General features: G+C 40.8%; 2 protein-coding genes across 3 annotated transcripts in view; both read left to right on the top strand.

The window, feature by feature from the left end:
• LOC145454734 (uncharacterized) overlaps positions 1-4,542 on the top strand; it is a 136,133-nt gene extending 131,591 nt beyond the window's left edge. The window contains exons 3-7 of the mRNA XM_080332727.1: positions 228-318; positions 825-1,034; positions 1,793-1,921; positions 2,795-2,992; positions 4,314-4,542. Of these exons, the coding sequence (XP_080188853.1) occupies positions 228-318; positions 825-1,034; positions 1,793-1,921; positions 2,795-2,992; positions 4,314-4,441 (756 nt within the window). The 3' untranslated portion in view covers positions 4,442-4,542. The remainder of the gene's footprint in view (positions 1-227; positions 319-824; positions 1,035-1,792; positions 1,922-2,794; positions 2,993-4,313) is intronic.
• Positions 4,543-13,287: 8,745 nt separating this feature from the next.
• The window catches only part of LOC145454729 (uncharacterized), a 70,627-nt gene continuing 66,889 nt past the window's right edge, over positions 13,288-17,025 (top strand). The window contains exons 1-4 of one of the 2 annotated variants that reach the window (XM_080332721.1): positions 14,020-15,662; positions 15,902-15,992; positions 16,388-16,597; positions 16,875-16,994. In XM_080332721.1, coding sequence (XP_080188847.1) covers positions 15,507-15,662; positions 15,902-15,992; positions 16,388-16,597; positions 16,875-16,994 — 577 coding nt within the window. In that variant the 5' untranslated portion in view covers positions 14,020-15,506. Of the gene's footprint in view, positions 15,663-15,901; positions 15,993-16,387; positions 16,598-16,874; positions 16,995-17,025 lie in introns of both variants that reach the window. The other variant, XM_080332722.1, reaches the window with a different exon arrangement.

The following is a 17,025-nucleotide window of genomic DNA, read 5'->3' as shown; positions in this document are numbered from 1 at the left end:
TTTATTGAATTTGGCGCTCCGAAAGCCGGTCAAAAATGGCCGTAAAGTTGCCTTTGGTCAAATGAAAAGTATGACGTAACCCAAATGCAGCGAGCCATTTACTCTCGCGGTGTCCACACCATATAGGACACTATGGTATCACTCTCGAAGTGACAGCAACATATATACAGGTATAGGCTCTTAGCAATAGATGACACCGATTCATGTCATATTTACTTCAACTTTAGGGTATGAAAGGACCGGTAGGCCAGAAAGGAGAACAAGGACTTGGAGTCAACATCACCGAACTGAGGAGTTTGCTTCGTAACCGAACAAAAGGTGATAGTGCCGTCCAAAGGGATACGTTTTTAAAACATTTTTCGTGACCGATCATATGACATATGCTCCAATCCCCCAATCTCACAATATGTCTTGTAGAGCGGATATGGATAGTCCATGGACTGGATATCCACCGGATTTTTTTTTAATTTTTGGCCAGAGCCAGATTCATACTTTTGCTGATCACGCCGGATCCGGATTCGTCCTGATATATCAGTCAACTGATCACCAGTTGATCGACTGCAGACAGAATACAACGTTTCAGCAGTACACGCACCTAAACTTGACATTTCGGGTTCGTTGGGAAGATGTCAGCAGTGGTATTTACTTACCAAGTCTGCGCAAATTGTACTTGAATCAGGCCTACTTTATCCGCAATTCGTGGCTTTGCTTCAATAATGCCTACGTCGACCAGCTCTGTGATAGGGCCACACTCCACCCACAAATACGTGTAAATAATGAAATGCTACGACTACAATTTTCCAAATTAATATTAACCTTGACAGGACCCAAGCTCTACTATTACGCTTCAACGTTAACGTGGCAAACCAGTAAATCGTTTTGTCAGCGATACGATCGAAATCTCTGTACTTCGAATCAACTTTGTATACGGCGAAATGGTACCGTCGAACTAATTGACGATGTGCTATCGGGCGATCATTGGGTGGCCGTTTTAGATTCCCACAACGAATGGGTTGAAATTGGAGATTTTCATGGTAAGTATAATAGATACATTTCTCCTATTTGATAAACATTTTGTCACGCTTTAAATCCTTCATCACTCTTGACGTGTAGCCGTTGAGACCTACAGATCTTGGCACAATAAACGAAAACCTTCGCGCTGGTAATTACTAAGAGGTTTGGGTTCGTTTTTGGACCTATAACCGCCAAATGTGTATTGGACCAATTTTTTATCTAACAGTGAAAATACGCTCTGATTGTTGCGAACAGCGCCACCGCACGTCCCATAGCATTGTAAAATCGAAAACCAACCTCGTATTCCATCGGAGATGGATTTTCTACGTTTTATTAGAATACATTATATCAATATATACATCTGCACTACTTTGAAAACAACAGCCTAGTATTTATGGCGATTGGAATCTTTGGAAGAAGACAAAATTTTCTATATCACACATCATTGATGGCAAACATTCATTAGCTCATAGAAACCATAAAATTCATCTTGTTTAGCTTACCAGTTTGGCCTTACATCTATCTATATTATATGTGAACTTGATTCAATTCTGAATTGAGAACCGCGGATATACGGACAAGCCGAATCGACTCGTACTATAGTTAATCAAACACTCATCATATACTTATATTGTTGAATTGTGCAGCAACTTCCCATTTTATAACGTAATGTTATATTGGAAATTTTCCTACTCTTCAAATTTAAATCGTCCGTGTTGTCTCACATTTTCATATGAGTATCATGCCCTGCATTTACGTACCTGTTGATCGCGAATAGGAAATCCGTGTTTTCTACACTCTCAACGATGGGGTAAGCCGAACTGGGGCATAACTACCGAGGTGCACTCTTACAAAGGACACGTATACTGCTGTAATCGAGTAGCGGCCGTCCAAAGTGAAGCTCCAGGTAAAATTAAACATTTTATTTTTGCACAGACTCGGAACTCTGAATCTTCTATACACAAGGGCACCAGTGCGATGTTGGATTGGTATTGGCAGGAGAGATGCGCGACCGATGTGACTAAAAAGGCTGAGTCCTTTCTGGCGCCCAAGCCTTAATTATGGAACACTAGAGGTTTTGGTCACTCAACACTCTGATCCGTGCGTCACCTAACCTAACCCATAACTCGCGCAAGTCAGAGAAATTGCGCGCGAGCAAAGATTCTGCCAGCATGCAATGATAAACGAATTTGCAGAGTGGAATTATGGGATTATCATAGAACTTTTTTCAAGTATTTCCGCTCCCACTTTTTCATTGGTCTCATATCTCCCCTATGTTGTAGCGTAGAATTATCGTTATCATAGACAAGTATAGCCAAGTGCTTTCTGTTCCAGCATGTGTCCTCGCAACCTCATCTCCCCTATACGCAGTAGTTTATGATAAGTGTCATGTTCATTTGCTCTTAATTTTTGCGATCTTCGTTCCTTACAGTTATTATCGCTGGTAGGCAGGATTCCGGTTCTGGTTCGTTTTATTATAATTGCACCATTTCAGACAACACAAGATTCCGATAAAAATAATTATATCGGAAGATGCTGAAACGACTTCGAGTAGTCATTCAATCAAACACCCACCTTTCGCTAGTTAGAACATGTAAATAAGAGACAGAACACTGACTGAAAAGTAGCAACAGATAACATCCAAGGACAAGCGATGAAAACGTTGCGGCAAGTGTCTGTAGGCGAACTCAATATGCCAGATCAAGGTTCAGTAATCTCGGGCGCTGTCGGATATCTCTTGTTCTCTGGGCTTTGAAACTTCAGATCTCATTTCCTTCAGATGTGCGATATCAGTTCATCGGCAAAGCCGCGACATATTCCAGCTCCGTGGCGCACTGTGTCAGCCAAGGTAGGCGACTGTGCTATTCGTGGGAAGCCTGCAAGTCGAACAATCCAGTATTGGGATCGGTGAAAGGCGACAAATGGATCGCAGTCCAGGATCGACACAATGAATGGTTACAAATCGGCAATTCACTCGGCAAGAGCATGTCATTTATTGCTGTTGTTAGACAATGGGGCATGTCCTAACCATCTCTGGATTCTTAAGTTTTCCGCGATCTTGCTCGAGATCACCATATATTCACCTATTAGAATAACACAAAAACTAAATTCTAACTGTCAAACAAAAAATACTACATAGTCCAAACGGAGGTGGTCAGTATAACGACGCATTTCTACTTTTTAGGATTACTCAAGTAGCTATGACGTTTTGCACTCAAGTGATTTATACTCCACAGTGCTTTAGACAAAGCTAGCTACCTACATTTCGCATTTGGATATGGTAGAGTAGAGTGATGGTTTCATAACAACTGAGCAAAATAGAATGTATCAGAGCAACTGAATCTATTTACGGAAGTACATCTATGCTGTCTTTGTCCATTTGCGTTAGTCGCGAAGATGCACCCTGCGAAAGCCACCTCCGATTAATTACTAATCGTATGTCATATCCTATGCCTAAAAGTGCTCCCACCACATCCGCGTTTTAACACTACTTTATTACTTTTATTATTTTTTACGCCCTTGAATTAGTTTTGACATGATTTTGGAAATCTCTTCTTCGACTGATACTTGAGTAGAAATTTACGGCGTCACTTTCGTTTCCACTCGAGCACGAACGCTGACTACTTTGACCCCCTCTGACTGCACCACTTCATCCTTTTCACCATATCCTCGATTTGCGTATAGGTATATGAGTTTCTTACAGAAGGTAAGAGCGGATGTGTGGCCTCCTATAAGCCTGTAGAAATGGATACAGCCTGTGGTTATGGTGTAATTGCAGGATTGTAATGTTTTTTTTTATAAATCCCTTTCTTATTTCAAATTATTCATAAATGAACACTCGACAGCATTACTTTTAAACACCCATCCAAAAAACGCTAAGGGGTGAGACACAGGATATGATACCGCTTCAGTGCAGTCTTGGGCGTAGCTTCAATTCAATGTTGATGAATGGTAATTCGCTGATAACGCATATAAGTCCCTTCTATCTGTCATGAAATCCCACAAAGTAACGGAATCAGAATTAGGCATCGCAACATTCACTTCATTGCTAGCTTCTCGCACAAACTATATTTTTGTTCAACCAGTCGCTGTACAAGTGTGCATTGTGCATTCGTAGGCCTACTCGCTGGAACTTTGATCGGCCTGCCTAAACACGAGTTTTATCAGCTTTTATGGCAGTTCTCTCCAGACTCATGACCTCGTCAATCGGCTACCACCTTGTGAAAATTACTTTTCTTCTTATTCTTCATGATATATCTTTTAGTATTGTTCTAGCCTACTTTACTTGTTTTATTCAGGACGCACATGCAAAATCCATGGAGGTTTGCCCGGAAGTCCATCGTGGGGATTGAGAGAAGATGGGAGTTCAATTAAATGGGTTGGATATGTCTATTGTTGCAAGAACACGGATGAAGACCAAGGATGAATAAACGAAATTGCTTGCTTAATACTTGATGTAGTGCAAATCGACATAATGTTCTGATCCTGTCACAACATTTCCAATACATATAAATATGCACTTCAGAGTATCTGCTGTCAGTATTGTTATATTCACGGAAGTTTACACTGTAAAAATACACGTCTGTCTTGACGGAGCTGCAAAATCCCCTAATCTCACAATATGTCTTGTAGAGCGGACATGGATAGTCCATGGACTGGATATCCACCGATTCTTTTTGTAATTTTTGGACAGAGCCGGATTCATAACTTTGCCGATCGAACCGAATCCGGATTGGTACTTTTTCTGATGTGGCCAGATGTGCAGGATTTAGGCAGATCCTAGATCAGTGCTCTTCAACCTTTTTCGTGTGGTACACCCTTTTAGCCTTTACTTAAAGCTCATACACCGTTGACCTCATAATCCCCCGATTCCGTAGAAAGCCTAATCCAGGGGTGTTCACTTTCCACCTTTTTGTTATTCACGGCCATATTTCGATTGCATTATGGCATACAGCCATACATTCATACAACTGGAAACGTCGCACCCCGGAGAGCCCGCAAGCTAACTATATATGCACCAAAATCGCGAGTATTGCTGAGAGGAAAATTCACTGGGATTCGATTTCTAGTTCCCAATTTTCTCAACTCCATGAATAAATTTCTTCGATAATATAGTTTCACGTATTACTGTGAAATATTTATCCATCATCCGCCGACGAGATCAGATTAACGTAACCGGTGGAGCCGATGGAGTGGGTGTCTTCGAAAATTTTGTGCTCAAATTAACGATGTTACATCTTCCTGTTGTTATTTCTTGACCTCGCATCAGAATTGTTTGTATATATAAAATATATTGGGATAGGGTTGCTTTTAAAACAAATGGTTGTTTAAGTGTTTTAAACAAGAGTCATCTAAAAAAAAATTAAGTTGTTAAATTATGCCATAATTGTGTTGTATGAATCCGATAAAACGTGGGGAATTCCCTCCCGGCGCGTTGCTGTGTAGATGACACTAAAATGACTCACTTCCACAAAGAAAATTAATAAAGCGTATGGATTAGTTTTGGTCCAATAACAACGAAATGTTTCCGTGATCAATGCTAATGTATTGTTTCTAGTACATGTGAAGTTATGTACCGATTTTTGCGCTACAACGCCCTTTTCCGACCTTTAATAACGTAAAATCGAAAAAAGAGCCTCGTATTCCAGTGGTGATGGATTTCCGATTTCTTTTGTCTTATACGAGTAAATTATGCTCAGTCTGCACTGCGTTGAAAATAACAGCACAGCATTCCATGGGGTCGGAGCACTGGCGTAGCAGCATGTGCTGCCGCCCCTGGCTCTCGCTTAAAATGCCGCCTCCCTAAGTAGACCGCAGCTAATTTCGACATATATTCATGTTCAAGCAATCTTGTCAATAAAAGTAATTACAAATAATATGCCGCGCTCAGCAAGAGATGAGCATGGATTAGGACTGGGATTTGAAAAAAAGGATTTGTGAAATTTTGTCGGATTTGGATTGGATTAATATTATATATTTTTTCTGAACGCATTAGGATTTGGATTGGATTTACCGATTTTCTGGGAGATTGATATGTCACGTGGCGAATGGCGACAAACTTTATTCAGATCAGTTATTAATGTACTTATGGTACACTCGGTGCCAATCAACATGAGAGGTGCAGCCCTATGCTTATCTTAAATCTAGAGAATCGTTGGTTGTGTAAGAGAAATTTCCAATTCTTCCCTTGCATAAATTAGCATTTTTTCTGAATTTCCGAGTTGGAATCGGATTAGGATTGAACATGAACTTGAATATACAACAGTTCTGGGTTAGGATATGGATTAGGATTTGAAGCATCGGATTTGGATTGGATTAGGATATAGAAATTACAAATCCGCTCCTCTCTGGTCAGCCTCACCGTCTCAACGGAAATAAGGCCAAAAATATTAAAGACAAGAAATGGCGAACGAATGTATTTTGAAAATAGAAAATCAATAGCCGCCTCAAAAGCTAACTTTTCGGGATTTGCCGAAGCGAAATCAGCGATAATATCCTCAAATTCAAGATTTTGAATGTAGTCTTTTTCTATAGACCAGTGGTTCTCAACCGGGGGTCCGCGAAGCCTCTAAATTTGTAAAGTCATTGTGATAATCTTATTTACATTTTTTTAATTAGGAAAAGCATGCTGGGGCAGTTTTCGCTTCATAATTACTAAAACTTTATGAATAACGGCATTAAAATGGTTCATTTCGAATTATTAAAAGTCTACCCAATTCCGACATATAGTGTGCAGTTATTTTGATTAAAATTCATTTTCTGGCTGTTTATCACTAGCCTACAATCAGTGTTTGCACGAGACAGTTGACGGTTGCACGATAATTGGGCTAATTTTAAACGAAAACTTGAGGGGGTCCGTGGGGGTATGTGGCGGTCCAAAAGGGGCCCGCGATGACAAAAAGGTTGAGAACCACTGCTATAGACAGAATGGATAGAGCTGATATCTGATCATCATTCATGGTAGAACGTAAATAAGACTTAATCAATTTGAGCTTTGAGAAGCTCCTCGCACAGCTCGCAATTGAAACACCAATGGCCAGATGAAGTTCCAGACACGAGCATGCATCAATATGGTGTTGAATGAAGTAGCTTTGCATTAACTAACTAGCGGCCTTGACGTAGCCTTACCATATTTTGGAAATCTAAAAAGAGGACACTTTTTCAGAAATATGAGACTTGCAAAACTGGAGTAGAATTCTCAAAAACCGGTGAATTTTTCTCACTTTGTGACCGGTTGACTAAAAAAAGGTCATCTTTCCGCTCGGAGCTCAATATAGCGTTTTTCGCTCCGAATAACCCTCCGGAGCGTCACTTCTGTACCAATTTACGGCATATCACTCGCAATTTGCTCTAAATCTAATACCTAAATTTTCAAAAAAGAGGACAAAAGGCCGTCCTCCGAGGACACTTTCAAAAAAGTAAAAAAAGAGGACAAATCCTCTTAAAAGAGGACGTATGGTAAGCCTACGTGGACGGCTATTTCGGAATCGTTCCATTACCATGTTAACATATCAATTCGTGTTTTCGGAATTAGCGTGATACCAGTTTTCGATTGAGACAAGTTTGATTAAATTTTAGCTCACAGGACGCCAGCTATAGGAGTACCAATTACGCATCATTTAGCCGGCTGTGTACACTGTGTTGTGTAGCCTCATTTTGCCGCCCCCTTGGAGCCTGCCGCCCCTGGCGCAGAGCCAGAACCGCCAAGTGGCTGCTACGCCACTGGGTCGGAGTGTATTCAAGAGGACTGTACATCATACATTATTGATGGGAAACAGGGAACTTTACAGCATAGTGACCTGCAATGGTGTGGACACAGCGAAATCGTACGGCTCGCTGCGTTTGGGTTACGTCATTCTGTCCATTTGGCCAAAGGAAATTTCGACAATATTTAGACTGAATTGCCAAGCGCTAAATTTGATTAAACGGGTATCAATCGAATGTTGCCGCGGTGCTAAATACGAAAATATTCATGTATTTCTTTGCACGTGGCCCTGGAACCCCCTAAACTTATCGTCGAATTGTGCATTGTGACGGTGTTTGGCATGGTGACGCAGCAATACTGCCTGTAACAACGATGCCGCAGCTCAGGAGCGAATGCATGTACTTTTTGTTGCGGAATAGGAAATCCTTGTCTTCCACACTCTCAACCGTGGGGGAAGCCGAGCTGGGGCATAAACTCACGACGCGCAGCCTTATAAAAGAAACGTATACTGCTGTAATCAAGTAGCGGGCCTCGAAAGTGAAGCTTCGGGTATAAAATTCAATATTTTAATATTTCATAGACTGAGAACTGAGGCATTTATCTCATATCTAAGACTAAAAATATCATGTTTGTTTGGTGTAAGTAGGGGGGCTCGGTACCGATGGACTGAAAAATTGTCCTTTCTGTAGCGCAAGCCTAAGCCTTCAACTGATAACAGTTAGGATTTTGGTTATGCAACACTTTGATCCGTGCGTCATGGACCATGAGGTTATCCCGGAATCTCGTCTTTTTAGTAATTATAAACGTTTAAAATTGTTACTCAAAAGTAATTATTTTTAATATTACTTGCACTGAGAGAGGGTTGTTGTACCTATCGCCTACATAAGGCTACGACACTAATATTATTGCATTCGTTCAGTCTAAGATAAGTGAAATGTTCGTCTTCGGTTAGTTTTCTCCGTGCCCTCTCTTGATTGAGACTTGTGGATCGTATCACCCTTCTCTCTGCTTACATTCCCCAGTTGATTTATGCATGTCATTTCTAACAGATGTGCGATATCAGTATATCGGCAAAACCGCAACCTACGATAGCTCTGCAGCGCATTGCGCAAATCAAGGGAGGCGGCTATGCTATTCATCGGAAGCCTGCAAGTCAAGCGTTCCGGTATTGGGATTGGTGAAAGGCGACAAGTGGATCGCTGTTCGGGATCGGCACAATGAATGGTTACAAATCGGAAATTCTGGAGGTAATCGGTCTGCAGTAACTTGTAAGCAAACAGGCTAACGGCACTTCTGATATGTCTCATAATTTAGAATTTCTAAATAGCATAGCGCAGTGGACCCAACCTTTTTGTCTTCATTCCCCACTTCAGATTTATTCCAAGTCTTCATTCTCCGCTACCCAAAACTCCTATATACCCTTTAAAATAGGGTTACCATATTTGAGATCCTAAAAAGAGGAGACTTTTCACAAATTCTGAAAGCTTCAAGAAAACTGGTGATTTTGAAAATGTTTCGACCGATAGTATTGTATTGACTAAAAAAAGGTCATCCCTTTGATTCGGCTCCCGATTTTTTATGAAACTATGATGTTCGCCGAGTCGGAGTCGAATTTTTCATCGAATCTTTTTCAAAGAAAACGATGGCAAATTCCCAAAAAGGAGGACATTTAGGCGTCCTCCGAGGACACTTTCGATTCATAATTTTCGACTCATACATTCCAGAGCAGTTAACTGGTTACGGTAATCGCGCATGTGTATCCGTAAATATGTAGTGTAGCTGTAAACTATCCTGTATATAGTGTATAAAAAATACGTCTATTCCCCACCAGAAACCATTTAATTCCCCACCAGTTGAGAACCACTGCTAGTGGCTTAGTCATAAAGGCGGATGTCGCCACTTCCCTGCCCATAATTTTCGATTTGGACATTCAGATGTCATTTCATTGCCGAAATATCGGCTCAATGCTTATGTGAGCTTGGATGGCAGGACTATCAGAGTTTTAATTGTATTTCTAGTGCCACTAATTTGATATTCTTGACGCAATCGTGTTCGAATCCTTATGCTTATGCTTATGCCCGATACAGTTGTTTTGGTTAAGTCCTGGGAGCTGATCTAGTGTTTGCGAGATAAATCTTTGGTTTATCCCAGTTTCACCACCACTCACGAGTTCCGGCAGGTTTACAAGTAACAGATGATCTGTTGATACGTCATCGATCTTGCAGTGCAATGACCATAACCCGTAATGTTTGTTTGCGTGATGCAACGAGAGTGACTGATGATGCAAATATAAATAATGGAGGGTTGTACCGTAACAAATCAGTAAAATCATTCTGATGCCTAAATAGGACATTAATGGGCACCGGCGTTTATAACATGTTTTTAAACAAAGTGTTTTGAACAATCGTTTGTTTTAAATGCAGCCCTAATCGTATCCGATGGCGAAACCATGTCGACATGACAGTGCGGCTATGGAATGTAAACATGGAACGGCAACGACCGAATTTGCAGCTTCGTTCCGCTTCGCTGAGGCTGGAGTGGAGAATTATTTTGCGTATGCGACAGTAGGATTACTGGCAATCCAAAAGTTATCGTCCAGAGCAGGGGTCGGCAACCTTTTGCTAGTCACGGGCCGAATTCCGAGTGCACAACTTATTGGCGGGCCGGAATTTTTCTTAATACTATATTTAACGCTAACGTAGGTATAGTACCCAACATTGATGCAATCGCAATCATACAAATCACGAAAAGGGCAAAACACATGTATTTACACTTCAACAACGCAGGATAAATGTGACACTTGGCTCAGCTCGCTTTGTGAAAGGTTTTCAACTTCTGGTAACAAGTCAGATGAAGCAAGAATCAGACGATATTCTAAATGGGCATTGGAATACGTGATCTTAGCTTGCTCTTCGTTAATTTCATTGTTGAAAACTATTGTTCACATGTGTACGCGCAACCAAAAGTCGATGCCATTTCTTTTGCATTGTTGGTCAAGCTGGGATAAAGACCCATCTCAATAACGGACTCTTTGTCAAACTCGTGTAGCGATATGCTCTTTTTATGAAATTTGTCATTCAATTCAACTGCATCGCATTTCAAAAGGACCCATTTGAAATTTTCAGGCAATGCTATTGGCGTTCATATTAAACGGAGTACTGAGCAATACTCAGAATTTATTTTGTATAGAACGAATGTCGGAAAATAAGGTGGCAAATCAGTAATTAAATTTTCTATCACAGTTGCAAATGTATAGTGCTGGTACTAGGTTTACTTTCCTCCAGTATAGGAAAGTGAGCATAATTTGCTTTTTACTGTTGTAATTCCCAGATTCGCAGTTTTGTTTCGAATGCACCTCAACATCTCATGTATTCAGTTATTTCCCCATGAAGTTGCAAATTCAATTTGTTTAGATGTGACGTTTAAGGTACTACGAAAGCAAGTTTAGATACCCATTTCGATGACAAGATTATGAGTCGGCGATGTTTGTATTTTCAAGGAAAGTTGCTAATTCGCTTATCAGTTCATACACTCGTGCAAGCATAGCTGCTCGACTTAATGCGCGAACATGGCAGATATACAGAACATCGCCATATTGATTCTCTGCTTCTAGCAATATATGGGGTAGGCTATCTGTCGGTGATTAAGTTTGTGAGACCAAAATCAGCTTTCGCCACTGTGTCCAAAACACTATTCAGCTTGGTTGTCTTGGCGTACAATGTCCTCTGGTGAATTAAACTGCAGATGACCAACCTATACGGAGGCTAGTTATCTATAATGAAACGGAAAGTTTTGAGATTTTGTCATTGCGTTTTTGAAGCGGAGGAATGGCACCTTTATTGTCGCACCTTATGAGAGTGGCAAACCCTTAAAAAATATGGTATACCTTTGATTGCGCCATACACCCGCTTAATAAGCACTGGTCTAGTCTACTCTACAGATATTCTCTATCTCCTACTTTTAGTAAGATATAGGCTACTAGTCAACCGCTTTCGCACCAGTTTTATGACGTAACAATAGACTAATACGAGGTTGGATACTTATATCGCAGCAATGCCGCATTCTTTCCAAGCAGTGCTGCACTGCAGATTGGAACTCATTACGAAACGGCGGGCCGTATTCTTGTGGCAACTAATTACTTGGTCGCGGGCCGGACGATTTCGCTTGGCGGGCCGGATCCGGCCCGCGGGCCGTAGGTTGCCGACCCTTGGTCCAGAGCGTAGAATTTTCTGAATCTGGTCTTGATCGAAAGCTACTGTCGCACCGATTCCGAAAATATCAATTAAAATATGATCAGGCACTGATCCACGTATAATCAGCCCTCCAAGTCTGAAATATCGGCATTGTTCGAACAATCGGAGAGTCGCAACGGGTCATTGTTATGGCCATTGTGTCGCGGTTATCCGATTGTTCTGAACAATGCACATTTCAGATGTTGGGGGTGATTTTTCGTCAAAGACTTGAGCTTGATCATTATTTAAATTTATATTTTCGGAATCGGTGCAACAGCAGCTTTCGATCAAGACCAGATTCAGTAATTTCTGCGCTCTGGACGATAACTTTTGGATTGCCAGAAATCCTACAGTCGCAAAACAATTCCCCACTCCAGCAGCAGCGGAGCGGAGCGAAGCTGCAAATTCGGTCGTGCCGTTCCATGTTTACATTCTATAGTACGGGCCCTATTATCGAGTCCGTATACAATTCATCCTGTTATTGAATTTGCATTAGTCACCCGACCGATCTAATTTTTGCGGATATATAATTTTCGAAGTGGTCTGATGCACAAGACCATAGTAGTCAAGCACCATTAACCCCACATACAACAACAAAAATCCATTAAAGACGCCTTTTCCCTTGCGACGTTCCGATGATTAGCATCCCGACGCCAAATATGAGGCAGATAATTTCAGTCGACTTCGCACCATAGTTTGTTTGACTACATTAGTAATTAAAGTATTTGCGTCGCTCCGAATGTATTTTGCTTGTAGGAAACACGTGTAAATCGAATGGTGTTTTGCACGGACTCGGACGTCCGTCGTGGGGGACAAGAGATGACGGCAGTTTAATTGACACGGTCGGATATGCCTACTGTTGCAAGAAAACGGATGGATCTCAACGACGATGAATAACGATGACTGTTTCGGACAAATACTATTGTATTCAAAACGATTATTATGTATCAGAACATGCTGACTTCCTCATTTTCCAACGCGTTCTTCGAGAATTTCACTCACGTTTCAGTGGTTGTCATTGTCACAACATCAAAGTCCTACCGGCCCGTAAAGCTATGTTCATGTTTATATCTCTATTACCACTCACTTTGGTAGGTAATTCCGTGTTTGAGCAGAAAATCAGCGACTGGGCGTGATGGAGTAGGCAAAATAGAAACTTTTAATCATGTTTATATATATATATATATATATAATATACATAAAATTCGAAAATAGCTGAACTAAAATCCCACTTAGGGCTACTTAACCTCAGCTCAAGCGTATCAGACTAAGCTAAATTCGAAACAGGCATCACCGACCGCACACTGTTCAAAATTATCCCTTCACCACGTGCAGTGCAGCGCACAGAATATTTCTCCGCTGGCGGCAACGCTGCATACAGTGCACCTGCAAAATAGAATTGTCACTCAGGCGATACATATCTAATTCGTATTTATTATGTACCATGAGGCTTATTATCCTGATGAGCGCTGAGGCAAAGGCTATACATCGATGAAGTAGAAACGACCGAATTCATACCGTCGAGATTCCTCCAATAGATTTCTTGGTGTGTTTAGCAGCTATACTGGGGCGCACAGAAGAATTATTTATGCAGATAGAAGTGAGAAAAATATTTAATCACTGCGTGGCATAAACCAACGCTAGAAGCCGTTTTTTAAGACGTTATCTCTGTTTATTCCACGAAGTTTGATGTTGCTATAATAAGGGTTGCATTTAAAACAAAAATCAATTTAAACCATAGGAACCTTGTTTAAAACATGTTTTTCATTATTTTTTTATGTCATGACGTCCGGAATATTCAATTGTGACGTCATAGTGAATTGACATTGCCAATTGAACATATAGGGTAAATATAGCTCCTTCGATGAAATATGTACGTACTATAGCTGTTGAACCGACTATTTTGATGTTTCCGTAGACGTCGGCTATATCGCATGGTAAACGTCCGCAGGCTCATACAAAATGTTTTTGGAAATTATTTACACAATTATGGCATAATTATACAACTTTTAAAAAAACACAATTTCTTTTTTTTGAAGACCTATGTTTAAAACGCTGTTTAAAACATGTTTTTAAACAAACTGTTTTATGCAACCTTTTGTTTTAAATTCAACCTTAGCTATAACAGACCTATATACCTATGCTATAAAACGTAGCGCAAGTTAGAGCGGAAGTGTCCGCTGTTTCTGGTCAGATCACATCGGACTGTTCTAAATGCTGTTCTTTATACATTTATTGGCATTTTCTGTTAGCGATTGCTTAAACTTTAATCCTCTAGCCTAAAATTTAGGCCGTAAATATGTCTATTGTCTAGTCGACAGCTTGTGTTTGCTGTCACGCTATCACAGAGAGGAATAGACGACTGGGCAAATCAACGGTGCAAATCAGCAAAGTCATTAAAACCGAACCTCTCAGACAGAAGTATATACCGAATAGAATAGCGTGATTTAGGGCTTACATTTGACAACTTAAGGAAACTGGAGGAACAAGGATAAAATATAGGCATGATGGTCTTATCCATATTATCTATAAATGTAACGCCAAGCTTGTTATGACCAATCGGTCGGCCAACAGCAGGGGCTGCCAACCTTGTCGGCCAAAGGGCCACAGTATCATTATTATCATAATTATTTGTAGAACACAGTGGCGCTTATCGCTTTTTGAAGCTATATACTGCCACGACACGAATTGTAGCTGACGAACCATTGCGCAAGCCATTAACCGCGCGAGGCGCGAATTTATTTCAAATTTTATAAATGTGTAATGTCAATAATACTGCTACTTGAGTATATTGCGGGTCTGCTGCATATACAATGACAGGGCTAATCGGCGCGTGGACATAGCGATATCGAGAGCTTCGGTCAACATGCGTATAATATATATCCTTTTGTGTGTGGGATTAATCGTCGAAGGTCTTTCTGCGAGCGCAAACGAAAGATCTCATGTTGGACGACACTTTCTCTCGTAATTCCGAGTGAAGCTACACTCAATCTGGTAAATTAAGTCTTTTTATTTCATTTTCATGAGGGCGCACCAATATTAAAAGAAATTGAGTGACAACGTATTGCGCGAAGCGTGAAGAAAAATATATTTACTCTAGATAAACCTCCCGCAAAATATTATACTTAATTGCAATGTAAAAATATGTTCCAAAATGTGACTGGCCAATGGATCTGCCAACGCGTCGGAACTGACATTTAAATCATCAACATGTGTTGTGGCCATATCAATCAAATTTTTGATTTGACCTTGCAAGTTCATAATTCAAATATGGACAATCTAATTTTGGTAATTATAACTAATTTAGAAAATTACCTCGCGGGCCACTCAAAACCGTGTCGCGGGTCACAGGTTAGCCGCCGCTGGCCTACAGCAATTTTTAATCATAAGTTTTCAGACATCGATGCCCTATTCGAAACTGAACTGATGTGCTGATACATTGGCGATACGAGAGGACGCCATAGAAAAATTCGGTTCGAGATCAGGGATTCCGTAAATTCATTCGAATTCAATTCAGTGGAATTCATTGATCCCGTGGAAATTTGTCAGTGGGCATGAGTATGAATTTCATTTGGCTAGCCAGCATCGGGGTGTATGCTTCCCTGATCGATATTTCAATTAAAGACTGCCGTGTGCTTGCTGACTGTGATGGAGGTCGCGCTCAATGGCAAGATCTTGCACAAGGGCCTCGAGGTCGTCCAGGAAAACGGGTAAGGGGTATTACCTGTGCTTCGGTCACTTCTCTTAAGCGCCAATCGAGATTCATAAGCAGCAGTTTAAAAGTCCTGTAAAATTAAAATTTTGGTACGTATTAGTTATTTACTCATTAAGATGCTAACGTAATGCCATTGTGCCCCACAATGACGTGGACACAACTAAATCGACCGGCTCTCTATATATAATCTCAGTATTTTAGAGTTTAACCCGGTCGTAACAGTCCTGTATTTAGGGAGTGAAAGGTCCGGCTGGCAGCAAAGGAGAACCTGGACTTGGCGTAAACATAACTGAGCTGAAGGAAGATCTTGAAATGGGAAGAAAAGGTATGGGGGCAGACTCGTCTAACATATAACCAAATATATACAGGTATCGATACCAATGATACGAAAGATAGAAAACTATTGTTCGTCTGTTCATTTTACACCAAATTAGTGTGCTTGTCACCTCAAACTAGATGTAACCATGATAATTCATTTGGATTTCCTCTGACGATTATTTACATCAGTTTTAACGCCACGCACAGAAGTATCATAGTCCTATACAACAAATCTATGCCGAACTCCGGGCCTGATCCGATGGTAGAACAACTCCTGGCTCACCCACGTCTAACGTGGAAGCCTCGACCATGATATAGCCAGGAACATACAAATAATAGTACACATTATGGCCTAACTGCTAGTTATTAAGAAGAATTGTTACATTAGGAAACTCTTTAAAGGGCCGAGGCTATATTACTACGTTTCTACGTTGACGTGGCACACCAGTAAAACGTTTTGTGAACGTTTCGATCGGACTCTTTGCACATTCGATCAAATCTGCCCACAAAATAATGCTGGGAGACAGTATATTGATGACATAATCCCTGGCGACCACTGGGTGGCGGTCCTGGACGGCCACAATCAATGGGCTGAGATTGGCGATTTTCACGGTGAGTATATATATGGTACGTATATAACTCAAAATGTAGGTGTTTCCAGTATATTCAACGATGGCAAACGTATTCAACTCAGCTAAAGATATTCAAAATTGAGAATCTACGATCGTAAAGCTGCGACAACCGTTTTTCTGTCGCCAGAAGGAACGCCTCGACACTCTTGGAATATTTCATTAATGTATCATGTCTTATCCCCATTGTAACCTATATAAATATGCTTTTTCTTGATGATAAATATGAAAAGGTGTGATAACTTCTGCATTCATATTAGTCGCCTCTTGTATCCGACACGGAGAGCCGCCAAATTGGGGAATATCGAGTGCATCCTCAACGCATAAGGGATATGTTTACTGCTGCAAACCCAGCGCGACAACGGAAAGAGTAGTACCCCGTAAGTATATACCTATGTATGGTGAAGTGGC

Source organism: Botryllus schlosseri, chromosome 13 (assembly GCF_051294905.1).
Source record: "Botryllus schlosseri isolate E-star chromosome 13, Bs_hap1, whole genome shotgun sequence".
Taxonomy (NCBI): Eukaryota; Metazoa; Chordata; class Ascidiacea; order Stolidobranchia; family Styelidae; genus Botryllus; species Botryllus schlosseri.
Note: the sequence above shows the minus strand (reverse complement) of the source record. Positions and strands in the feature narration are given on the sequence as shown.